The 21,072-nt window shown below is 49.6% G+C and overlaps 1 protein-coding gene across 8 annotated transcripts in view; it reads left to right on the top strand.

The window, feature by feature from the left end:
• The window catches only part of Farp2 (FERM, ARH/RhoGEF and pleckstrin domain protein 2), a 94,261-nt gene that overhangs the window by 12,488 nt on the left and 60,701 nt on the right, over positions 1-21,072 (top strand). For all 8 annotated transcript variants that reach the window (XR_013092345.2, XR_013092346.2, XM_076866597.2 and 5 more), the window contains exon 2: positions 1,424-1,634. Coding sequence is in view for 6 of the 8 variants with exons in the window: in XM_076866597.2 (XP_076722712.2) it covers positions 1,452-1,634 (183 nt within the window). In the remaining 2 variants the exon portion in view is untranslated. The remainder of the gene's footprint in view (positions 1-1,423; positions 1,635-21,072) is intronic.

The following is a 21,072-nucleotide window of genomic DNA, read 5'->3' as shown; positions in this document are numbered from 1 at the left end:
GCCTGAGGGTTTTCTCCTGCTGTCTCTCCACTTCCCCAGTGGTGTGCTCTTGCTTGATGAACGCAGTGCACATGTGCCTGTCTCCCACAGGTGGGTCCGAAGGGGGCTTTGTGGGACAGGGGTAAGTGCACAGTAGGAGTTGGTTGCCAGTGAGTCACAGACTTTTCAAACTTGATGCAAGTGTAAAAAGTCCTTGATTAGGTTTGTCTTGACAAAGAGGAGAAGGCCAGGAGACCTGCAGCAATTTAGTTGGCCTGCAAGGGAGTGGGGATAGGAAGTTGATGAAGTGTGTGTTTTTTGCAGAGGAGGAGGTGAAACTTGAGATCTTGTGCATGCTAGGCCAGTGCTCTACTACTGAGGTACATCTGAGATAGAATCTATAAAAGGTTACTGAGATTAATAGAAGATGTTTTGAAGATGGTTAGGCAAGATGTCACTTGTTAATTGGGTCTCAGGTGTTCAGTGAGTTAATATACATACCTGGCTTCCAGAGTACCTGAGAAATATTATTGAGAGTTACGTTTGTTATTATTTATACTACACTTCATGTGTGTGTGTGAGTAAAATGCATATAGATGGATATGATATGTGTGTGTATATATGTATATACACACACGTATATAATTTTTTGAAAATATTTATTTTTTAGTTATAGGTAGACACAATATCTTTATTTTACTTTATGTGGTGCTGAGTATCAAACCTGGGGCCTCACACATGCTAGGCAAGCACTCTACCTCTGAGCCACAACTCCAGCCCAAGTGTGTGTGTGTGTTTATTTATTGAATTTTTTTTTTAGCTGTTGATGGACCTTTATTTTATGTATTTGTATGTGGTGCTGAGAATCAAACCCACTGCCTTACACATGCTAAGCAAGTGCTCTACCACTGAGCCACAACCCCAGCCCTAAATATTTATATATACACATTTTGGGCAGGGGGTGTTGGAGACTGAACCCAGAGGAGCTCCCTCACTGAGCCACATCCCCAACACATTTCTGTTTTTTATTTTGAGACAGGGTCTTGCTTACTTGCCCAGACTGGCCTTGAATTTGCTATCCTCCTGCCTCAGCCTCCTGAGTAACTGGAATGGGTGTGTGCCTTCATGTCCTGCTCAAAGATAATCTTTTTAACTCTGTTTTGATATAATTCAAGACTTGTAGAAGTTGCAGAAAGAATTACTCAGGGGCTGGGGTTGTGGCTCAGTGGTAGAGCGCTCACCTAGCATGTGTGAAGCCCTGGGTTCGAACCTCAGCACCACATAAAAATAAATAAATAAAATAAAGATGATATTGTGTCCAACCAGAAAATAAATCAAAAAAAAAAGAAGACGACTCAGGTTCCCATGTGCCTGATGATTGTTTTTTACATTGTTTTAATAATACCTAAAGTAGTAATTCTCTGCTGTGTTTTGTTTTATTTAGCATTTTCTTTATTTTTAACGGAGGAGGAATGGGGGAGATAGAAGGAACGTACAGAGTCCTGCAGTCTGCAGGGATACGCTTGAGCACCCAGACCCCCATGGGAGTGAGCACCCTCGAACCAGGGCAGACGTTGTCACCCAGAATGCAGGAGAAGCACCTGCACATCAGAGTGAAGCTGCTGGACAACACTGTGGAGACATTTGACACTGAGGTAAGGGGTGCATATAGGAGGCCTTCTAAAGGCCAGTGCTGGTCAGCTCTGCTCTGCTGTTCTGTTGGTGTATTTGTTTGTCTTGCCATATTGGGGATTGAACCCTGAAGCACTCTGTCACTGAGCTAGAATCCCCAGCCCTTTTTATTTTATTTTTTGAGATAGGGTCTTGCTAAGTTGCCCAGGCTTTCTCAAAGTTGGGTCCTCCTACCTCAGCCTGCTGAGTCACTGGCATGATATCTGCACTAGGCCTGACCCCCTCCTGCCCAGTACTGGGGAGTGATCCTAGGGCATCGCACAGGCTAGGCAGGCACTGGGTCTCTGAGCTACATCCCCACCTAGGTCTTGTACATCTGTCAAGCTGGCCAGGAGTGGCCTCAGTGAACACTCAGGGAGGTCCTTGGAAACGCCGAAACTGAGTTCTCCTGAAGTGTGAAAGGGTGTTCTTTTTTTCTTTCAATTAAAGTTCCACTAGGATTCGGTCTTTCCACTCTCCTCTTCCGAAAGGCTAGCTAAAAAGACTCTTGAGGGGCACAGTTGCAGCCAGGCTGCCCCCATGTGGACCGGTCCCACCTGGCTGCCTGGGTGGGTCACATCCACGTCTGGATGCAGATTCAGCTTCTCCTCTCAGGAGGCTGGTGGGAAGTGAGAGCCCAGCATACAGGAGGTGTTATCATGGTGTTAGCATATAACTTCTTTTTCCAGGTCAGCAATAAAATTTTTTTTTATTCTGAAAAAATTTCCTAATTATAGATTGTATTGATAATGTTGGCAAAAATAACTGGACATAGTAAAAAAAATTATATATATACATATGTACTTAAGTAACACTTATATATATGTAAATATTTTATTTTTATATACATACACACACACACACACACACACACACAAACACACTTCAGTAATGCTATTTTTTTTTTTTTTTGAGGGGAGTGTGATACTGGGGATTGAACCCAGGTATACTGTACCACTGAGTTATATCCCCAGCCCTTTTTTATTTTGAGACAGGGTCTTGCTAAGTTGCCCAAGCTGGCCTCAAATTTGCAATCCTCCTGCCTCAGCCTCTCAGATCAATGGGATTACAGGCATGTGCTACTGCGCCCTGGTTACTGTTTTCTTTTGGACCCATATGGTATGTTAGAAAACATTTTCTCTGCTTTCCTAAGTGATATTAGGACAAATGTTCTTTTTTAAAATTGCTAATGTATTTTTATTTGTAATACAGAAATCCATTCTCTCTTTTCTAGTATTTGTATATTGAATTAAAGTAACATCTTTATAAGCTTTTCTTATTTTTAATGCCACAGAAATACAAGCAAGAGGGCAATCTTGACTTCTCTCAGGAGATGTGTCTGTGCTTAGAGGTGTCTACTGAGTCAGGATGCTGCACAGAAAGTCAGAGGCGGGCTGAGTTACGAGTGGGCCATGGCAGTGCTCTGCTGCAGAGAGCTGAGGGGAGGGCTGGGAGGCTGGACAGAGCCACAGGCTGTCCTCTGCTGGCACCTGGGCAAGTGTTCCCTGGAATCCCCTTCCCCTTGAGGAGTATTGGATGATAGGTGGCTAGTTCTGAGACTCAAATGCTTTTCGTTTAAATTTTGTTGCTGTTTTTGATTGTTTGCTTTCGGGGTAGGGGAGTACTGGGATTGAACCCAGGGGCATTTTACCACCGACTCTATCCCCAGCCCTTTTCATTTTTTTATTTTGAGACAGGGTTAACTAAGTGCTTAGAGCCTCACTAAATTACTGAGGCTGGCTTCGAACTTGAAATCCTCCTGCCTCAGCCTCCTGAGTCTATGGGATTACAGGTGTGTGCCACCTTGCCTGGTGTATAAGGTTGTATCTGAGAAGAAAACCAGTCTCATTTTATTTGGGCAGTGGCGACTGATGACCTTTGAACTCTGGAAGGCTAGCACTGGTGCACTTCTGGCAGCTCTGGGATCACTCTCCTTTGAAATAGGTCATGGGCTCCCAAATCTTAATCTTATGTATTTATTTAGTTTTGGTACTGGGAATTAAATTCAGGGACATTTTACCACTGAGCCACATCCCCAGCCCTTTTTATTTTTTATTTTGAGACAGGGTCTCACTAAGTTGCATAAGGCTTCATTGAGTTGCTGAGGCTGGCCTCAAATTTGCAATCCTCCTGTTTTAGCCTCCTGAGTCACTGGGATTGCAGGCATGGCCACGACACCAGCCTCCCAAATCTTTTCCAATCAAAATGTTTGAAAGAATTTCCACCGTGCAGCCATCCCTCTGGCAAAGGTATTTATTTACTAAGGTCTAGGCTTGTTAACATGTGTGTTAAAAATTTTTTAGAAACTGAAAGAAACATAATTACACTATTTAGGATTTGCTTTGAAAACATCTTTTCTGTCCTGCTTAATAGTCTGTATCAACTAAAACTAGGATCTAAAAGGAAAAAGCATGCATTTATTTTTGAGTTATAAATTGAAATAATTGTTTCTATTAATTAAATATAACTATCATCTTTGGTATTTGACATACTTGACCGTTCACCAGAAACTAGAGAGTTCCCTTGGAAAAGCAGCTGTCCCAGAGCCCTGAGTTGGACAGGCACTTCTGCACTGTTACCAGCTGAGGAGCGCCTACACCGGGAGCCGGAGCTCAGTGTGTCTTATTATAAGTCAGTCGTATTCTGCTTCCAGGTGCCTTGTGACAAACCACCCAAGACTTAGTGGCTTAAAGTGACAGTGACTCCCGCTCTAGCCTGTCCATCGGGTGGGGTGGCCATTGCTGGTCTGGCTGGCCATGAGGCCTGGATGCGCCCCATTCGCCTGGAGATGCTCTCAGTGCAGGAGTGGGAGCCGCAGGTGCCGTGGGGGCTCAGTGTCAAAGTCTTTGGTGTCTCTTTGATCGTGTTGAATTGGCTTCAGCAAGTTAGAGGCCTGCGCAGGGTTGAGAGGTGGGGACACGGAGTCACCTGACCAGATGGCAGGAATCGGCCCTCTCCTGCAGAGCACCCGCTGTTGCCAGTGGTGCAGGAGAGCTGCTGCAGAGGCAGGGCTGGGACACTGGGTGGGCTGTCCTCAGGGTCCAAGTGCCTGTCCAGGAAGTAGGTTTGTGTCTGCCCTGGACACAGATCTCTGGGTCGAGGCGGGGTGCTGACCCAGGCCTCCGTCCCTGCCCACCATCGCTCGCCCTCAGTCTCACTTGTGCTCCACACTGCCCTCTCCTTGTGTTTGGACCAGGAGACAGGCTGTGACCAGGTGGTCCTTCTGCTGGACCTGCAGGCTGCTGCACACTTGTCAGGCTTGCAGGGCAGTGGGCAGACAGCAGTGAGACCCCTGGCTGGGCAGGTCAGTCTCCAGCAGGACGTCATGTCCTATGGCATGCTGTCTGTCCCAGACGGCAGCCTGGGAGAGTGGGTCCACACGTCCTCAGTGTGGGGAGCAGTGCTGCGCTCAGTCTGTGTGTGCCCAGGGAGGGACTGCAGTCAGGCCTGCTTCCTGCTTCCCGCTGGAGTGTCGTCAGTGTCTCCCCGCAGCAGTGTGCTCTCACCTCAGGGTCCAACTTTGCCCTGTTTCTAGACTTTCTGGCCTTGTGTACCTCTTTTTAGTTACACATGTCAGCAGAGTGTATCTGACATGTCATACGTACGTGGAGTGTCTCTTCCCATTCTTGCGGCTGTACATGATATGGAGTTTCCCTGGTCAGGTGTTCATACATGAGCGTAGGAAAGTGATGGCCCATTCATTCTACTGTCTTTCCCATCCCCATCCCCTCCCTTTGTCTTATCCAGTGAACTTCTATTCTCCACCCTCCCTTATTGTGGTTTAACATCTGCATATCAGAGAGAACATATTTGGCCTTTAGTTTTATGGGGTTGGCTTATTTCACTTAGCATGATAGTCTCCAGTTACATCCATTTACTGGCAAATGCCATGATTTCTTTCTGTTTATGGCTGAATAATATTCCATTGTGTAGACATACCGCATTTTCTTTATCCATTCATCTGTTGAAGGGCACCTAGATTGCCTCCATAGTTCAGTTGTTGTGTGCATGTCTTTCATGGTCTGTCTACCTGATTTTCTGTCTCTTGAGTCTTGAGCAGCCATGGTATTCTGGGGAGATGTGCTAACTTCACACTTGGACAAAATCAGCTTCACACACCGGTCAGAAGAACCAGGCTCATGTGGGATTGTACAGAACCTCCTGGTTGTTATTAAAAGTTTAGTTAAAGGCCCTTCTTTCCTCTGGGAAGTACCAACATTTAGTGGTTTTTAATGCTTCTCTTTTGCTGTGGTGAAAATACAGAGTGACCTACAGCCCTCTGTGCTGGGGCTCCTGCCCCCTCTGCAGAGCCCATGGCTTCGCTGGTGTCTCCTCAGGTGTGGGAGCCTCGCTGTCCTCACAGGGCTTCAGTAAGGCATGCTCTCAGGTCACAGTCTGCTCCTCGCTCCAGCTCCCCACGGTGAGGGGTGGGGAGGTGCGTCCCCCAAGATGTACAGCAGCAGGGTGCGCACAGTTCCAGCAGATGCAGCCCGCGAGGGTGCTGAGGGGCTGGCCAAGTCCAGATGGCTTGAAGCTAAGTTCTGTGCTTTTGTGTTAGAAGGTAAAGTTGAGTGTGAGTGGGATTTTTATAACAGTTTATAGAGATACAGTTTGCATACTCTACAATTCACTCATAGACTGTCCAAATCAGTGGTTTAAATAGAAATGTGCCACTTTCACAATTTTAGTCCATTTTTATCTCCGCAAAAATAAACCCACACCTGTTAGTCCACGTCATCCCTGAGTTCTAGGTGAGCGATGATCTGCGCTAGTCTCTGCCTCCCTCTTCTGAGTGACTGCCCGAGTGGGGTCATGGTCGTGTTCTTTTGGAACGGACGCTTGAGACGTCCACCCAGGTCGCAGCATGGGTGCTTGTGGCGGTGCCCATTCTTTTTCATGGCAGAAGAGTGTTCTGTGTGGATACCCAGCGTGTTGTCCGTCCCTTCCTCAGCTGATGGACGTCGTGGTGAGTGTCCATGCAGGAGGCTTGATGTGGATGTGAGTCTTCATTTCTTTAGGGTGTACTCAGGGTTGGAGTTGCTGGTCGTGTTGTGACCCCGAGTCTGACCCTAGAGGACCCCACTGCTTTCCAGAGCAGTGACACTTGGACCCAGGACCCAGGGATGTCTAACCATGAGCCACATCCCCAGCCCTTTTAATCAATCAACTTATCTATTTATTTGGAGACAGGGCCACGCTAACTTGCTGAAGTTGGCTCCAACTTGTGGTCCTCCTGCCTCAGTCTCCCAGGCTGCTGGGATGACTGGTGTGCGTCGCTGCAGCTGCTCAGATTCTCCACTCTCTTGCCCATACTTGACATTTTCTGACTTTCTTATTCCAGCTATTCTGCTGGGAGTGAAATATAACTTATCGTGGTTTGCGATGGTGTTTTAAAAGCTATTTTTAATGGATAAAAAAAGGAGGGTTTGGAGCCAAAGTATGAGAACTGCATCATTTTGGTGGCCTGAGGTTGGAATGGGACCTGGTGGCAGAGCACTTGTCTGGCACACACAAGCTGTCCTGGAGGTGGTTACTGGGATAGACTGAGTAAGAGTGGGGTTCACCCTGCTGCGTTGCCCACTCCACCATCAGAAAGACTCAGGAGAAGCTGCTTAGTGTGTTCACAGTGACCCCCGAGAGCAGGGATTTTCTTTTTTTTCCCTGTGATTTTTTTTTTTTTTTTTTTGGTCTGGTCTTTTTAGATGTACATGACAGCAGAGTGCATTTTGACATACTGTACAAACATGGGGAGACTTCTCTAATTAGGATCCCAATCTGTGGTTGGACATGATGTGGAGTTACCCTGGTCATGCAGTCATATGCCAGGCTGGGAAGGGTGTGTCCCATGCATCCTACTGTCTTCCTGTCCCCCCTGCTCCCTTCCCTTCATTTACTCTGTCTAACCCAGTGGGCTTCTGAACTTCTTTCATTGAGAATTGTCATGCAGACTTGAAGAACTTTTATTTATCGATGCTATATTTTAAATCACTACTTATTTCATTTGTAAGGAATAGCTACTGGCTCTCACTTAGCTACAATGACTCTCATCTATGTGAATCATGTATTGAGACAGACTTGGGGGTACAGGCTCTTAGAGCACACACATCGTGGTCTCTGACATGGGTCGTGACCAGTCTGAAATGCTTGTATGTGTGTGGAAGTGCGTTTACTGAAGGGGCTTAAAGGAAGGGAGAGAGAGAGGTCCATGATGGTTTTAGGCTGCAGCCCCGGTGCAGATACAGGCTTCAGTTGTGTCTTAAGTGACTTTTGACATTTGTTGATGGGATACTGGCACCCAGAGGTGAGTCGGTGGCTGGTAGTAAATGTAGTAAAATCTTGATCTGTTTCAGTGGATTAAATGGTTCTGCCATTTTGAACATTGCAGTCTGGCCTCAGCTCAAGTCTTGTTTCTGCGCTGCAGTTCTGGGGTTCTGTGTCAGGCTGCCCTTTGCCTTGTCCTGTGTGTGAAGCCGTGCAGTGGAAGCGTGTTCAGCTCCAGCCACATCAGGTGTGAGGGTCTTCACCCTGTCACTGATGGAAGCAGAGGCTCAGTGGGTACCCAAGTCCCCAAGTGGAGAAGGCTTCTCCAGACTTCGGGGCAGATGTGCAGGCAGGTGTACTGTCACAAATTCATACGTCGCTGATGTAGTCAGCTTCTCACTGCTGGGACACAGCACCTGACAAGGACAGTTTTAGAGGAGGAAAAGTTTATTTGAGGCTTACAATTTCAGAAGTCTCAGTCCACAGACGCTGACTCCATAACTCTGGGCTGAAGGTGAGGCAGCACATCGTGGTGGAGGGCCTCCGGGAGGAAAGCAGCTCAGGACAGGGCAGTCTGGAAGCAGGAAGAGAGAGCTCCACTCACCAGGGACAAGATGTACACCCCAAAGCCACACCTCCGGGACCCGCCTCCTCCAGCCACACCCCACTGCCTGCAGTCACCACCCAGCTAAGCGGCAGTGCAGCAGTGCCTTGTCTCACCCGTGAGCTTTTGGAGGACACCTCCTGTCTAAACAAAGCATAGGGTCAGGAATCAATGTGAGTTGTCTGAAAGTCAGTGTGGCCTAAGTGGTGTTTAGTAACGAAGAGAACAGGGGGGTGCTGTGGTAGTCCAGGGTAGTGTTCAGTGAGACTGTGGGTCTGATCTCGCACACCCCAAAAAGGGACAGTCTGGGTGGGTGGGTGGGTGAGGTCCTGCCTGGAGGACTAGCAAGTGGGGACTTTCCTTTTCTTTTTTGTTTCTTCCTTTCTTTCTTTCAGAAGTCACAGACATTAGCGTGAGCGCATGTCAAGCAGGAGGACAGTTTCCAGCAGGAAACCTCCATGCTCTCCTCGCGGCCCGGAAGGGTTGCAGCCAGGAAGCATCGTCACTCCAGCACGAGCGTCCTAAGTATGGAAAACAGGCTGCCTTAGAACTCATTTTGGTCTGACCTCAGGAAGAAAAGCTAGTAATTCGGTATCTGAAATGTGGGGGTGATGCAGGTTTTACCCCAGAGCTCTTGTGGGTTTCGAGGCTACACTGCTATTATGTGACTGTGCTCGATCTCAGAACCTGTTATTTGGTGGTGGAGAATTGGTCTTTTAACCCAGATGGCTAGGAACATGGCAGACGGTGCCTGACAGCAGCGTGGCCCCGTTTAGTCGTGGCTTCTAGGTGGGGGCATTGGAGCTCTCAGTGCCAGCCCCCACCAAACCCCGGCGCACAGGCAGCCTGTGTCAGATCATAAAACATCTATGGCTGATGAAGAGGTGGGCTCCGAATAGAATGGTCGGGGGTGGCATCCCGTGACAGCCTGTAACCAGGCACTCAGTGGATGTGGCTCCTGTGGCACCTTTGCCAAGGGTGTGCCCAGGAGCCCTGTCTGTCTGGTGGCCATCCCTCAAGCATGCCAGCGCTGGGTGCAGTTCATCTTGTGGGCAGCCCCAGAGGGGGCTGGGAGTTCCCAGGGAGGCACTGGTATCAGCTGTCCCGCCCAGGCCATGAGCCCTAATGGAATCCCTGTACTCTCTCATACCCCCGCATTTTTTGCTGGGGGTACTGGGGATTGAGTTCAGGGGGGCACTCCACCACTGAGCCACATCCCCAGCCCTGTTTTGTATTTTATTTAGAGACAGGATCTCGCTGAGTTGCTTAGCATCTCACTTTTATTGAGGCTGGCTTTGAACTTGTGGTCCTCCTGCCTCAGCTTCCCAAGCTGCTGGGATGACAGGTATGTGCCACTGCACCTGGCTCCTGTGGAACCACTTTGGTCAGGTTTCCCCAGCTTGGGAGGCTGAGGCAGGAGGACCGCAAGTAATGTGCATTCACTGTAGAAAAAGAGAAGAGAGAAACTCCCCGGGGCCCATGCCACGGCGGCTGATGGAGTAAGCAGCCGTCCCCAAGTTTCCAAGGGCCTTCCAACTCTGACACCGTCACACGGATGAATTCAACAAAGGTGGATTTAAACAGGACCTGGTTTTGTAGTTTTGGAAAAATTAAAATTATCTTCTGAACATTTTTCTATGTAATTGTTCTTTTAAAGGTTTCTAATAGTTGCGTGATTCTCTGTTCTGATTTCTCTACAGTAAGTTTTATGTGCGCTCTTGATCGAGTCCTTTCAGTGAGTGTCTGACACAGAGGTCCTGCGTCGTGGGCTGGGTGGCTTTGAGCCTTTTGAGCCTTTGGCACAGGGGAACAACACGCCCCACCCCGTCATGCAGGGGCTGTGCCCTCGCCCCATGAGTACCTTAATAGTTTTGTTTTTTGTTCATTTGTTTTTTTTGTTTTAATTTAAAAAGTGTTTTGGGGCTGGGATTGTGGCTCAGTAGTAGAGTGCTTGCCTAGCACGCATGAGGCACTGGGTTCGATCCTCAGCACCACATAAATGTGAAATAAAGATACTGAGTTCACCTAAAACTAAAAAATAAATATTTAAAAAAATGTTTTAGTTGTAGATGGACAGAATACCTCTGTTTTATTTATTCACTCTGTGTTGTGCTGAGGTGCAGCAGGGCACACGTGCCAGGCAGGCGCTCCCCACTGAGCTGAGCACCACCTCGTGGTCTTAGCAAGGCCTGCACGTCAGCGTAGAAGTTGGGATCTTAGGCATAGTCTCCTCAGGCTCCTCCGCTGTACTTTGGGCTTATGGGTATTTCGGTGTTTGGGATCTTACCTTGTTTTGAATTTAGGATTACAAAGTTAAGAGTTGGGATGATAGTAAATATGTTATGTTTGAAGTAGAAGGAGGAAGGTAGCAGGTGCAGAGAGCACACTGAGGCCGGACATCTGGAGGTGACTGGAGCCAGGGAGCTGTGCTCCTCAGCCGGCCCTGGGCCAGGGGTATGTGGAGGCGTCTGCTGGCCCAGCTGTTCTTCCATGTCTCTTGTGCTGTTTCTGCAGTGGGGAGCGGTACCCAGAGCTGGGTGCCTGGGGATCAAGAAAGCAGAAGGGATGCACTCAGGAGGGAAGCCCCAGCAGCTGGACCTGGGAGGGGCTGTTGGACCCCTGTCCTGTAGAAGAGTGTTGAGGGAGTTGGAACAGAACCTGCAGGTGCTTCCATGGGTGGCCAGCATCTCGCAAGAGACCAGTGTAGTGGGGTCCAGGAGGGCAGGGGCTTTATGGAGGAGGCCAGCTTGTGTCAGAGCCAGGCCAGGGCAAGAGGGGAGCCTTGGGCAACGTCCTGGTGACCCAGGACGTAGTGTCTGGAGGGTGGGTGCGGGGCAGTGGTGATTCGGCCGTGTCTGGGAGCTGTCTTGAAGGTGGGCCTCAGGGTTTGCTGGTGCAGGTTTCCAAGGAGCCAGAGAAGGCCAGCTCTGAGCGTCGTGCCTGTGGTGGGAGCCTGTGGGGCTGCGTGGTCCTGGGCCGAGAGGAGGGCTCCTGGGCTCTGGGTGAAGCTCCTGTGGAGCCTGCTGTGCGCACACGTGAGGAGCACCCCATCCCCTTCCGTGAAGCTGTCATTGCGACCTCTGAGGTGAAACACCTTGTCAGGAGCATTCTGCTGCTTGGATGAGGAGGTGGCTCCTCTAGACTGTCATCGGACCTCAGCTCCTGGGTACAGTAATCACGGACTTTTGCTTTTAGAAACTTAGACTCATCAATAAGGAGAAACATGAAAAACGCCTGTGGGCACCTCTAGTGGTCATGAAGGAGGGCTGGCTGTCCTGCACACATGGGCAGTGCCCTGTGTGTGCTGTTGAATAGCCTCTTTCCACTGCGGCGGAGAGGAAAACCTGGACCTACTTCAAGTCCAGATTCATTGGAAATCCAGAAGACATTGCTTCCTCTTCAGGCCACAGTCTTAAATACCTGCCTGGAACTCCAGCGACCAGACCTGTGTCACAAGCCTTGGGAGAATCTCAGGTGTCTTATAGAATAAGCAGTGTTCCTGATTATGAAAAGCACATTTTTTTCTTTATCTTCTAATTTTAGATATTCATAACTTAGTGTCCTCATAATTACACTTGGATTTGTTTGGTCCGTATTAAAAATACATCAGTATAATTTCTGCATGTGTTGATGTTGAAACATGTGGGGGCGGATGTTTGTAGCTGTGTGGTCAGAGTCTGCAATGTGGCCCCAAAGTCTCATGTGTTCAGAGAGGGGAGGACTCTGACCTTATCAGGTCTTAATCCGTCTGATAGACTCATGATCTGAATGGATTATTGAAAGGTGGTGGACAACGTAGCAGGTGGTGCTCACCTTGAGAAGGAGGTCCAGGGTGTGCCTGGGAGGGTGTTTCCTCGCTGCCCTTCCTCTCTCTGCTCCCCAGCTGCCGCCAGTTGAGAAGCACTCCTCCACTGGTCACCCCACGTCTGCCTCACCTCCACACCCAGGCCCTCAGGACCAAGGCAGTGGAGCCGGCCAGCGGGAGCCAGACCTCTGAAACCAGGAGCCAAAATGGCCTCTCCTCCTTTGTTCATGTCAGGTGTTTTGGTCACAGCAACAAAAAAAAGCTAACACAGTCGCAGAGTAAATGCTGCATCTTTTGTTTTACAGCAGTTTTCAATTAGGTCCACTAAGAAGTGACTTTAAGGCAATGGACATTACTATTCTTTTAGAAAAAATGTTGGAACATTATGCCAAAAACACTCGGCAAGCTCTTTTAAAGCAAACTCATATAAAATCGAGGGTGCTCAGCTTTACAGTTATTTGTTCCGGCTTAAATAATGTCAGTCTTGCCAGTTGCAGTGACTTAGGAGGCTGAGGCAAGACAATACAAGTTCAAGGCCAGCCTCAGCAACTTAGTGAGGCCCTAAGCAACTCAGAGACCTGGTCTCAAAGTAAAAAATCAAAAGGGCTGGGGTCTAGCACCCCTGGGTTCAATCCCTAGTATCTAAAATAAGTGATAATAATAATATCAGTCTTACAGCTTTTTAAAAATTGTTCTAATTAGTTATGCATGACAGAAGAAGGCATTTTGTTTCATTGTACACAAAGGGAGCACAACTTTTCATTTCTGTGGTGGTACACTATGTAGAGTCCCATTTGTACAATCATACATGTATCTAGGATAATGATGTCCTCATTCCACCGTTTTTCCTACCCCCATACCCCCAGCTCTCCCCCACCCTCACCTTTGCCCAAGGTGTGCGCTGTCTCTGAGCAGGCGGGCTGCTGGTGTGTTGCTGTTCCAGGGAGCGCCCCCCTCCAGCGAGACTGGCGGGTTTTAACCACCTAGAGCCTGTGGGTGTTGGTCTGTCCCCACTCCTCGGGTGGCTGCTGCCTCTCCAGCCAAGCCGGGCCCCTGTTGCCCTCGCAGATGCCCTCTGTCCTGCTCTCCCCTGGCCAGGAGGCACCTTTTCCCTCCATGCATGTTCCTCAGGGGCCTTGAGACCTTGCTCCTGGTGTCTTGGCTTGGGTCCCTGTCCCCACCTGCCTTGCTCTCTCTCTACAGGTGGCCTCCCCTAGTTTTGGATTCAGGATTTAGAGGAGTTTCCTTGTTCTGTTGAAAATGGAGCTTGCTTTCTGTTTCTTGTTCTCCTTTTTGATTCTGAATGATTCCAGCAGGCGACTGGGGATACAGCAGCTTACACTTCTAAAATAGGCACCTCCCCGTGTTCACGATTGTCAGTCCCCAGTGTCCTGTGTCGCCCCCTTTCCTGGAATTCCTTTAGACACATGGGGCATCCTTTCATTGCTTCTGTATGTGAAAGAATGTGTCCACTTATCTTTCCACACTGCTGGTACCCGCCCAGGTTGGTCCTCAGTGCCGGTGACTTTCCGGGTGTGTTTTCGGCTGCCTTCTCTGCTCTTCAGGGAGGAGTGTGCAGTTAGGGTTTGGCTCTCGGTCTGCCCACTTAGTCCCTGGATAGTTCTGCAAACAGTGTTCTAGTGTTGGTCTTCCTTAGAGACCATGGGGTGATTGTGCCGCAGGCTTCCATTCTGAGAATGACTGCTCCCAGTGCCAGGCCCTGCTGGTGGACAGGTTCCCTTTCTGTGTAAGAGCTTTCACAAGTGCACACAAATCGTGGCAGGTAAGGAAGAAAGACAGGAGTTCCCCGAGAGGCCAGCTACCTTAGAGGTTTCACTTCCAAGCTAAGCTGCCCTTTTGGCTTGCTTTTCCTTGATGCCAAGTGAAAGATGAGAACGAAGAAAAGTCACATATTGGGCTGGGGCTGGGCTCAGAGGTAGTGCAATTCCTGGCATGTGTGAGGCCCTGGGTTCGATTCTCAGCACCACGTATAAATAAATAAAGGTCTACCAATTAAAAAAAAAAAAGCCACATATCAACTCAGCATATCAGCTCATGACAGGTTGCTCTCCGACGGCTGGCACATGACATACACGTGCCTGTGTGCGTAGAGAAGATGGCTGTGGTGACACTGGGCCTCCATCACATGGGAGCATCCTTTCTGATGTGCCCTTGCTTGGGTGGGGAGATTTTCAGCGGTCTCTTGCTAATGGGAGAACAGCTCACAGTGGTCTCCACCGTGTCTCAGCCCCCTGCACCCTGGCTCCCCCTCTAGGAAGCTCCTCGCAGGCTCGCAGGCCTACTCTCTCGAGTGGGAGTGCCTCTGGCAGGCAAGGTTCTCTCCTGCTGAGGAGTCTGGAGTGCGGGCAGGGAGCTGGCCAGGCAGTTGCCTGGAGCCTCCCGTTGGCTGCTGCTCCTCTGCACCAAGCCTCCTCAGTCGTGCAGGCGTCAGCTCCCTGAGCTGCGGCTGCACTGTGACAGCGGGACAGGACTGTCCACACCTTGGGTGCTGCTGTCTTACATCGGAGCCTCTCTTTCCAAGCTAAAGGTGAGAAGGCTGTGTTCCAGAATGTGCTCATCGAAGCTTTCAAAGTCCTGTGACCACCCGTGATCTGAACTGGGAACCTTGATAACCCGTGACCTGTGACCAGATCAGCTGCTGAGGATCGAAGGGAGATGCTAAAGAATGCAGGTGTGGGAGAGATGCCGAGAGATGCCCCAAGGCGAGGCTCAGAGGAGCCCACTGAGATATTGTGGGAACAGGTGTGGGGGACCAGCACCTCTCCTCACCCAGCTGGCCGGAGTGCCAGGAGCCCAGAAACCGGGAGAAGCCTCCTCTTGTGGCCTTTCCTCCCTGGTGCCCTCCCAGCAGCCAGCTGGCTGAAGAGGAGTGTCTGCATGGCCCTGCTCTATGTCACCAAGCAAGGCCAGGAAACTTGGATTTGGGATGGAAAGGCATACATAAATGAACAGATTCCAACTTAGGAATTCTAAGTGGCGTTGTTTCTGTGGGTGGTTTTAAGAGAAACTGTGTTGAAAGAAGAAGGTACTGGTGGACCCCTGGACAGCAGTCTCGGGTTTGCCTTGTCTCGCCGTGGAGATGACTTGTGCCAGTTGGTCTCTTAGTCTAAGAGCAGATCCCTAGGGACATCCCTCTTCCTCTGTGGCACACGGTCCCTTCCCAGAAGCAGACGTAGCCCTTCATACCTTCCTGCTTCCACAGCCAGCACCAGTCCTTGGCCCTTGGTGCAGACTGGAGCAGAGCTTGGTATCTTAGGACCAGCGAGAACCTGTGTCGAAAGTGCACCAGAATGAGAGAGAGATGCCTGCCACCAATGTCGGTGACCTTTCCAAGAATCCAGAATGAATGTGGCTATAGTTACCTAGTTCTGACCCGGGAGGCTGGGCAGTACAGTGGGCAGCAGGTGGGGATTGCTGGTCTCTTCTTCTTTTCTAGCTTCTGTCAGTGGTGGCAGTGCCCAGCTGGCCGGGAGCCTGTCTGCTTCCGTCCACGGGCCTTCTTGTTTCCTCTGATCTTTTCTGCTGTGGGAGTATGGGACGGGTGCTACAGTCCCACTGTATTGACAGTATTTTCCTTATACAGTATATTCAAAAGCCAGTTGGGTCGATCTGATTTTTAGACAAGGGAAATCTTGTGTAGGGAAGCTAACAGTACAGATGCAAAGTCTGTGAGGGGAGATGAAGGAGCTGCCACTTGGCACATGAACTATAAATGGGCACATGAAATAAACAAGCCAAAGGACAAAATCAGGCTGTTTTCAGAAGAATTTTCCCACAGCACTCTTAAGACAAAGGATAAAGGAGCATTTTGTTGGCCAGGCTCCGTGGCCACTTCCATCTGGACGCAGTCTGTAATGGCGCTATTGTGGGTGTCAGCTTTTAACAGGATGCTTTATGTCTGAACTTGCAGAAGCCCTTCAGTGCCATGACCAACTAAAAAAAAATGGAAATATTTAACAAAAAGTTGTTTTTTGTTAACCTGAGTTTTGTATGCTATGCTCTTTGCTTCTCCCCCAGCCCATACTTGAACCTAGTTCTGACCCGGGAGGCTGGGCAGTACAGTGGGCAGCGGGTGGGGACTGCTGGTCTTTTCTTCCTTTCTAGCTTCTGTCAGTGGTGGCAGTGCCCAGCTGGCCGGGAGCCTGTCTGCTTCCGTCCACGGGCCTTCTTGTTTCCTCTGATCTTTTCTGCTGTGGGAGTATGGGACGGGTGCTACAGTCCCACTGAGGCTGAATTTCTGTATTTTTAGGAACAGGAGGTAAACTTGTAGGAAGAGGTGACGAGGTAAAAATGGACTTGTGACAGATGTAAGTGACACTGAGAAGAGAGTCGATCGTGACATTTAATGACATATAGTCTAGGCCCTAAGGCACCTATAAAAGTTAAAGGGAGTGCCTCAAAATACCAATGACATTCTTCACAGAACTAGAAGAAAACAGTCCTAAAATTCACTTGGAAGAATGAGAGACCCAGCGTAGCCCAAACAGTTCTAACCCGAAAAAGCAACGCTGGCGACCTCACGGTACCTGACTTCAAGTGACACCACAGCACCACAGCAACAAAGACTGCACGGTGCTGGCGTGAAAGCAGGCACATAGGCCAGTAGGACAGGAGAGAAGCCACGGAGACAGACCACGGGTTCAGTCACCTGGTCCTTGACATAGATGCCAAAAACGCACCTCGGAGAAGGACAGCTGTCAAGTGGGCTGGTGCTCAGAGGAGCATGGAAGAGCCATCCCAGTCGTGAGCACTGGGACCCTGACGACCCTGAGCAGAGGTTCTGCTCTGAAGAAAGTAGGAGGCTGGGGTTGTGGCTCAGTGATAGAGCACTTGCCTAGCATGCATGGGGCACTGGGCTCGAGTCTCGGTACCACATATAAATAAGTAAATGAAATAAAGGTCCATCAAAATCTAATAAAAATATTTTTAAAAAATTATTTAGGCAAGTAATGTTGAAAAATATCTTGAGAGTTTGGCACCTCTAAAATACATTATGGACCTGTAATCCCAGCTACTTGGGAGGCTGAGGCAGGAGGATCATTGGTTTGAGGCCAGTCTTGGCAACTTAATGAGACCCTATCTCAAAAATTAAAAAGGCTCAGGGATGTAGGTCAATGGTCGAGAGCCTCTAGGCTCAGTCCCCATCGCCACATACACACTAATGAGAAAGGTGGTGGGCTTTGCGCTTCGTGTCCTCTGTTTCTAAGGTGCTGAGGACTGAACCAAGGCCTGCACACGTTAGCCAGCTGCACACCATTGACTGCCACCGCAGCCTCTGTGTGCAGACGTGTTGGCGGTGGGGGGGTCTCCCCGGGTGCCATCCACACCGCAGGGGCTCTCCATTCTACCTGTTGGCCTGGCCTCTTGTACACCCTCTTTAAGAAGGAAGTTGGCATGCTCAAGGACCAGTGCTAAGGGAACTGTCCCCAGGAGGGCATGAGCCAGCTCTGGGGGTGGTCAGGTGATGCTTTCTGGTGATGCCATGTTGTCCTGTGGGTGAGCTCATGGGCAGGAGCAGTTTCCCTACATGATCTCATGACCCCCTCTGTGAGAACTGGATGTATCCTCACATGAAACAACCCACCGAGCTGGGCTTGCAGCTCCAGAGCCTGTCCTCATGTCCGCAGGGTGGCCTGGCCGCTCAAGAACACCCCTCCTCTTCACTGGGAGCAGAGGGTGGCCAGCCCTCCGGCCAGACAGCTGCACGTCTGGTTTGGAGAAGAGAGCACACTCAAAGGACCAAAGGCATGTCTCTGCTGCAGTCACTGTCCAGCTGTGAAATCCAAGTGGTCACTAGGAAGCCTGCTCTTGTAGTGTGGTCTTCTCTAGGTTTGGTCAGCATCTCCCTAACACAACTAAAAATTAAAAAAAAAGAAACGAAAGAGAAAAGAAAATGTTTTGTTTAAAATGTGGTCCCCTGAGGACTACTGCTTCCTCCCTGGACAGCCAAACCTGTGCCAGGCGGCCTGTGTATGTGGGAGGTCTCCGTGGTGTAGCTGTTGTACTGGCTGGCCTCTCCAGGGCGTCTCGGTGACACTGCCTTCTGTCCATTCACAGAAGGGCCTCAGCAGACTGCACCCTGTCTAGAGGACACTGATGCAATAGTGAGGGTTAGAGAGACGGTCAGCCCGCACCCTTCTCCAGCAGACTGTCCCGCAGTGGAGCCCGCACCTCGAGGAGCTGAGAGTTCTGGACCCATCAGCAGGGGTGAAGTTGGTAGCACAGAGACTCTAACAGGCCGTAGTGTGGGAGGTGGAGGATCAATTTTCATGAACTCCAAAGATTCTTACCCCTGCCCCCCCGCCTTGTAATCACATTTATTTTCATTCTCATTTTGAGACGGAGCCTCACTGTATTGCCCAGGAAATCCTCCTGCCTCCATTTCCTGAGTAGGTAGGACATCAGGTGTGCACCAGAACGCCCAGCTTCGGTCATATTCCTACTGAGGTAGAATACACAAGCACTTGCACACACCATGCGAGTGCTGCTGGGTATGTATCTACAACCCTGGACCCCAACTGGATGGAGGAGCAGCCTGGGTTCCCAGGGGCCCGCCGCGTCAGTTTCCACCCCACAAAAAAGTGGCTACAGTTTTAATCTCTCTCTCTCTCTCTTTTTTTTTTTTTTAAAGAGAGAGAGAGAGTGAGAGAGAATTTTTTTTAATATTTATTTTTTAGTTTTCGGCGGGCACAACATCTTTGTTTGTATGTGGTGCTGAGGATCGAACCCGGGCCGCACGCATGCCAGGCGAGCGCGCTACCTCTTGAGCCACATCCCCAGCCCTTAATCTCTCTTTTAATCTTTTTTTTATTTGTTCTGATTAGTTCTACCTGACAGTAGAATGCACTTTGCATCATACATATATGGAGTAAAACTTCTTATTCTTCTGGTTGTACAAGATGTAGAATCACACTGGTCGCGTAGTTACATGTGCACATAGGGTAATAATGTCCACTCCATTCTACTATCCTTCCTACCCGGTGTCCCTCCCCTCCCTTCACTCCTAATCCAAAGTAACTCTATTCTTCCCTAGCCCCCCCACCCCTTATTGTGAATTAGCATCCGCATATCAGAGAAAACACTGGGCCTTTGGTTTGGGGGGATTGGCTTATTTTGCTTAGCATAATAGTCTAGCTTCATCCATTTACCTGCAAGTGCCATAATTTCATTCTCCTTAAAGGCTGAGTAATATTCCAGTGTGTATATGTACCACATTCTCTTTATCCATTCATCTGTTGAAGGACACTCAGGTTTGTTCCATAGCTTAGGTATCTTGAATTAAGCTGTTTGAAATTGATGTGGCTGCTTCACTGTAGTATGCTGATTTTAAGTCCTTTGGGAACAAACCAAGGAGTGGGATAGCTGAGTCAGACGGTGGTCTCACTCCAGGTGTTCTAGGGAGTCTCCATACTGCTTCCCATGTCACCTGAACGTGACTCTCAGTGGCAGTGGTGTCTTCATTGCTGGGGAGTCTCCATTGGTACAATAAGGCGCAGTTTCCCTTCTGCTCTGAGTGAGTGTTGCAGCGGGTTCCAGCTTTGCACTGCTGGGAGCGGACATTCTTAGACACGTCTCTCCATGGTGTTGGGGTCGACTTTTCCACTGCTGTGACCAGAAGACCTGACAAGAACTACTTAGAGGAAGAAAAGATCACTGGGCTCACTGTTTCAGAGGCTGCAGACTGTAGACAGTCTCTCCCCTCCATCCCTCTGTGCCCAAAATGAGGATGTGGCCCAGGACCTGGCCATCAGGAAGCCTGCTCACCAGGGACAAAGCATACACCCCAAAGCCATGCCCCAGGGACCCACCTCTTCCAGTTGCCACCCAGTTAATCTCTGTCAAGTGAGTTGTCCATGGACTGGGGCCGACTCTTACAGCCAGTCACTTCACCTCTGAGAGGGGCGGCATCGTCTCCCAGGGAGCTGTTGGGGACCCTCACATCTAGGCCACAGCATGGTGTCCACCCAGGACGGAGTGGCTGGGCGTATCTGTGTATAGGTTTGATCACACTCTGGATGTTTAACATTGACAGAGTGTGAGCCTTGGGTGGCCCACATCTGGCCCACGTTGGTGGGACCTGTTCTGTTAGGGTCCCCTCAGGGTTCCACATGCATCTCCCTGGTCTCGTCTCCTCACTCTCCTTTTTACTGGCCATTGAGTACCCCTTGTGTGAAGTATCCGTTCAGGTGCTTTTGCCCAGTTGCCTTCACATGGGCTGGCTGTCTTTTCCTGTAATTTATAAGATCTTTATATTGGTATACGACGTTTGTTGGATTTTTTTTGCGGGGGGTACTAGAGTTTGAACCCAGGGGCAATTTGCCACTGAGCCACATCCCAGCCCTTTTTATCTTTTATTTCAAGACAGGGTCTCACTTATTGCTTATGGCCTTGCTAAGTTAATAAGGCCTCGAACTTGGAAACTGACAGCCGGTTAGAAGACTGCACCAACCCAAAGGCCTCGGACATCAGACAAGAAGGTTTGGCGGACTTCCACGATTCAGTGCCCAGCTGCAGCAAAGATGCAGGGGTCCTGACGTGAGCACAGGGGCCAACACAGGCCCACCCCCACCCCCACCCCCGCAGAGGACAGGAAGTCAGCACAGGAGGACGTGCCTCAGCCTCCCAAGGTGTGGGGTCACAGGTGGGCGCTCCCATGCCTGGCCTCTGTTGGAACTTTGCATCACGAATGTCTTCAGTGTGTGGCTTGCTCTTTGTCACCTGCACAGTGTCT

Source organism: Callospermophilus lateralis, chromosome 9 (assembly GCF_048772815.1).
Source record: "Callospermophilus lateralis isolate mCalLat2 chromosome 9, mCalLat2.hap1, whole genome shotgun sequence".
NCBI lineage: Eukaryota > Metazoa > Chordata > Mammalia > Rodentia > Sciuridae > Callospermophilus > Callospermophilus lateralis.
Note: the sequence above shows the minus strand (reverse complement) of the source record. Positions and strands in the feature narration are given on the sequence as shown.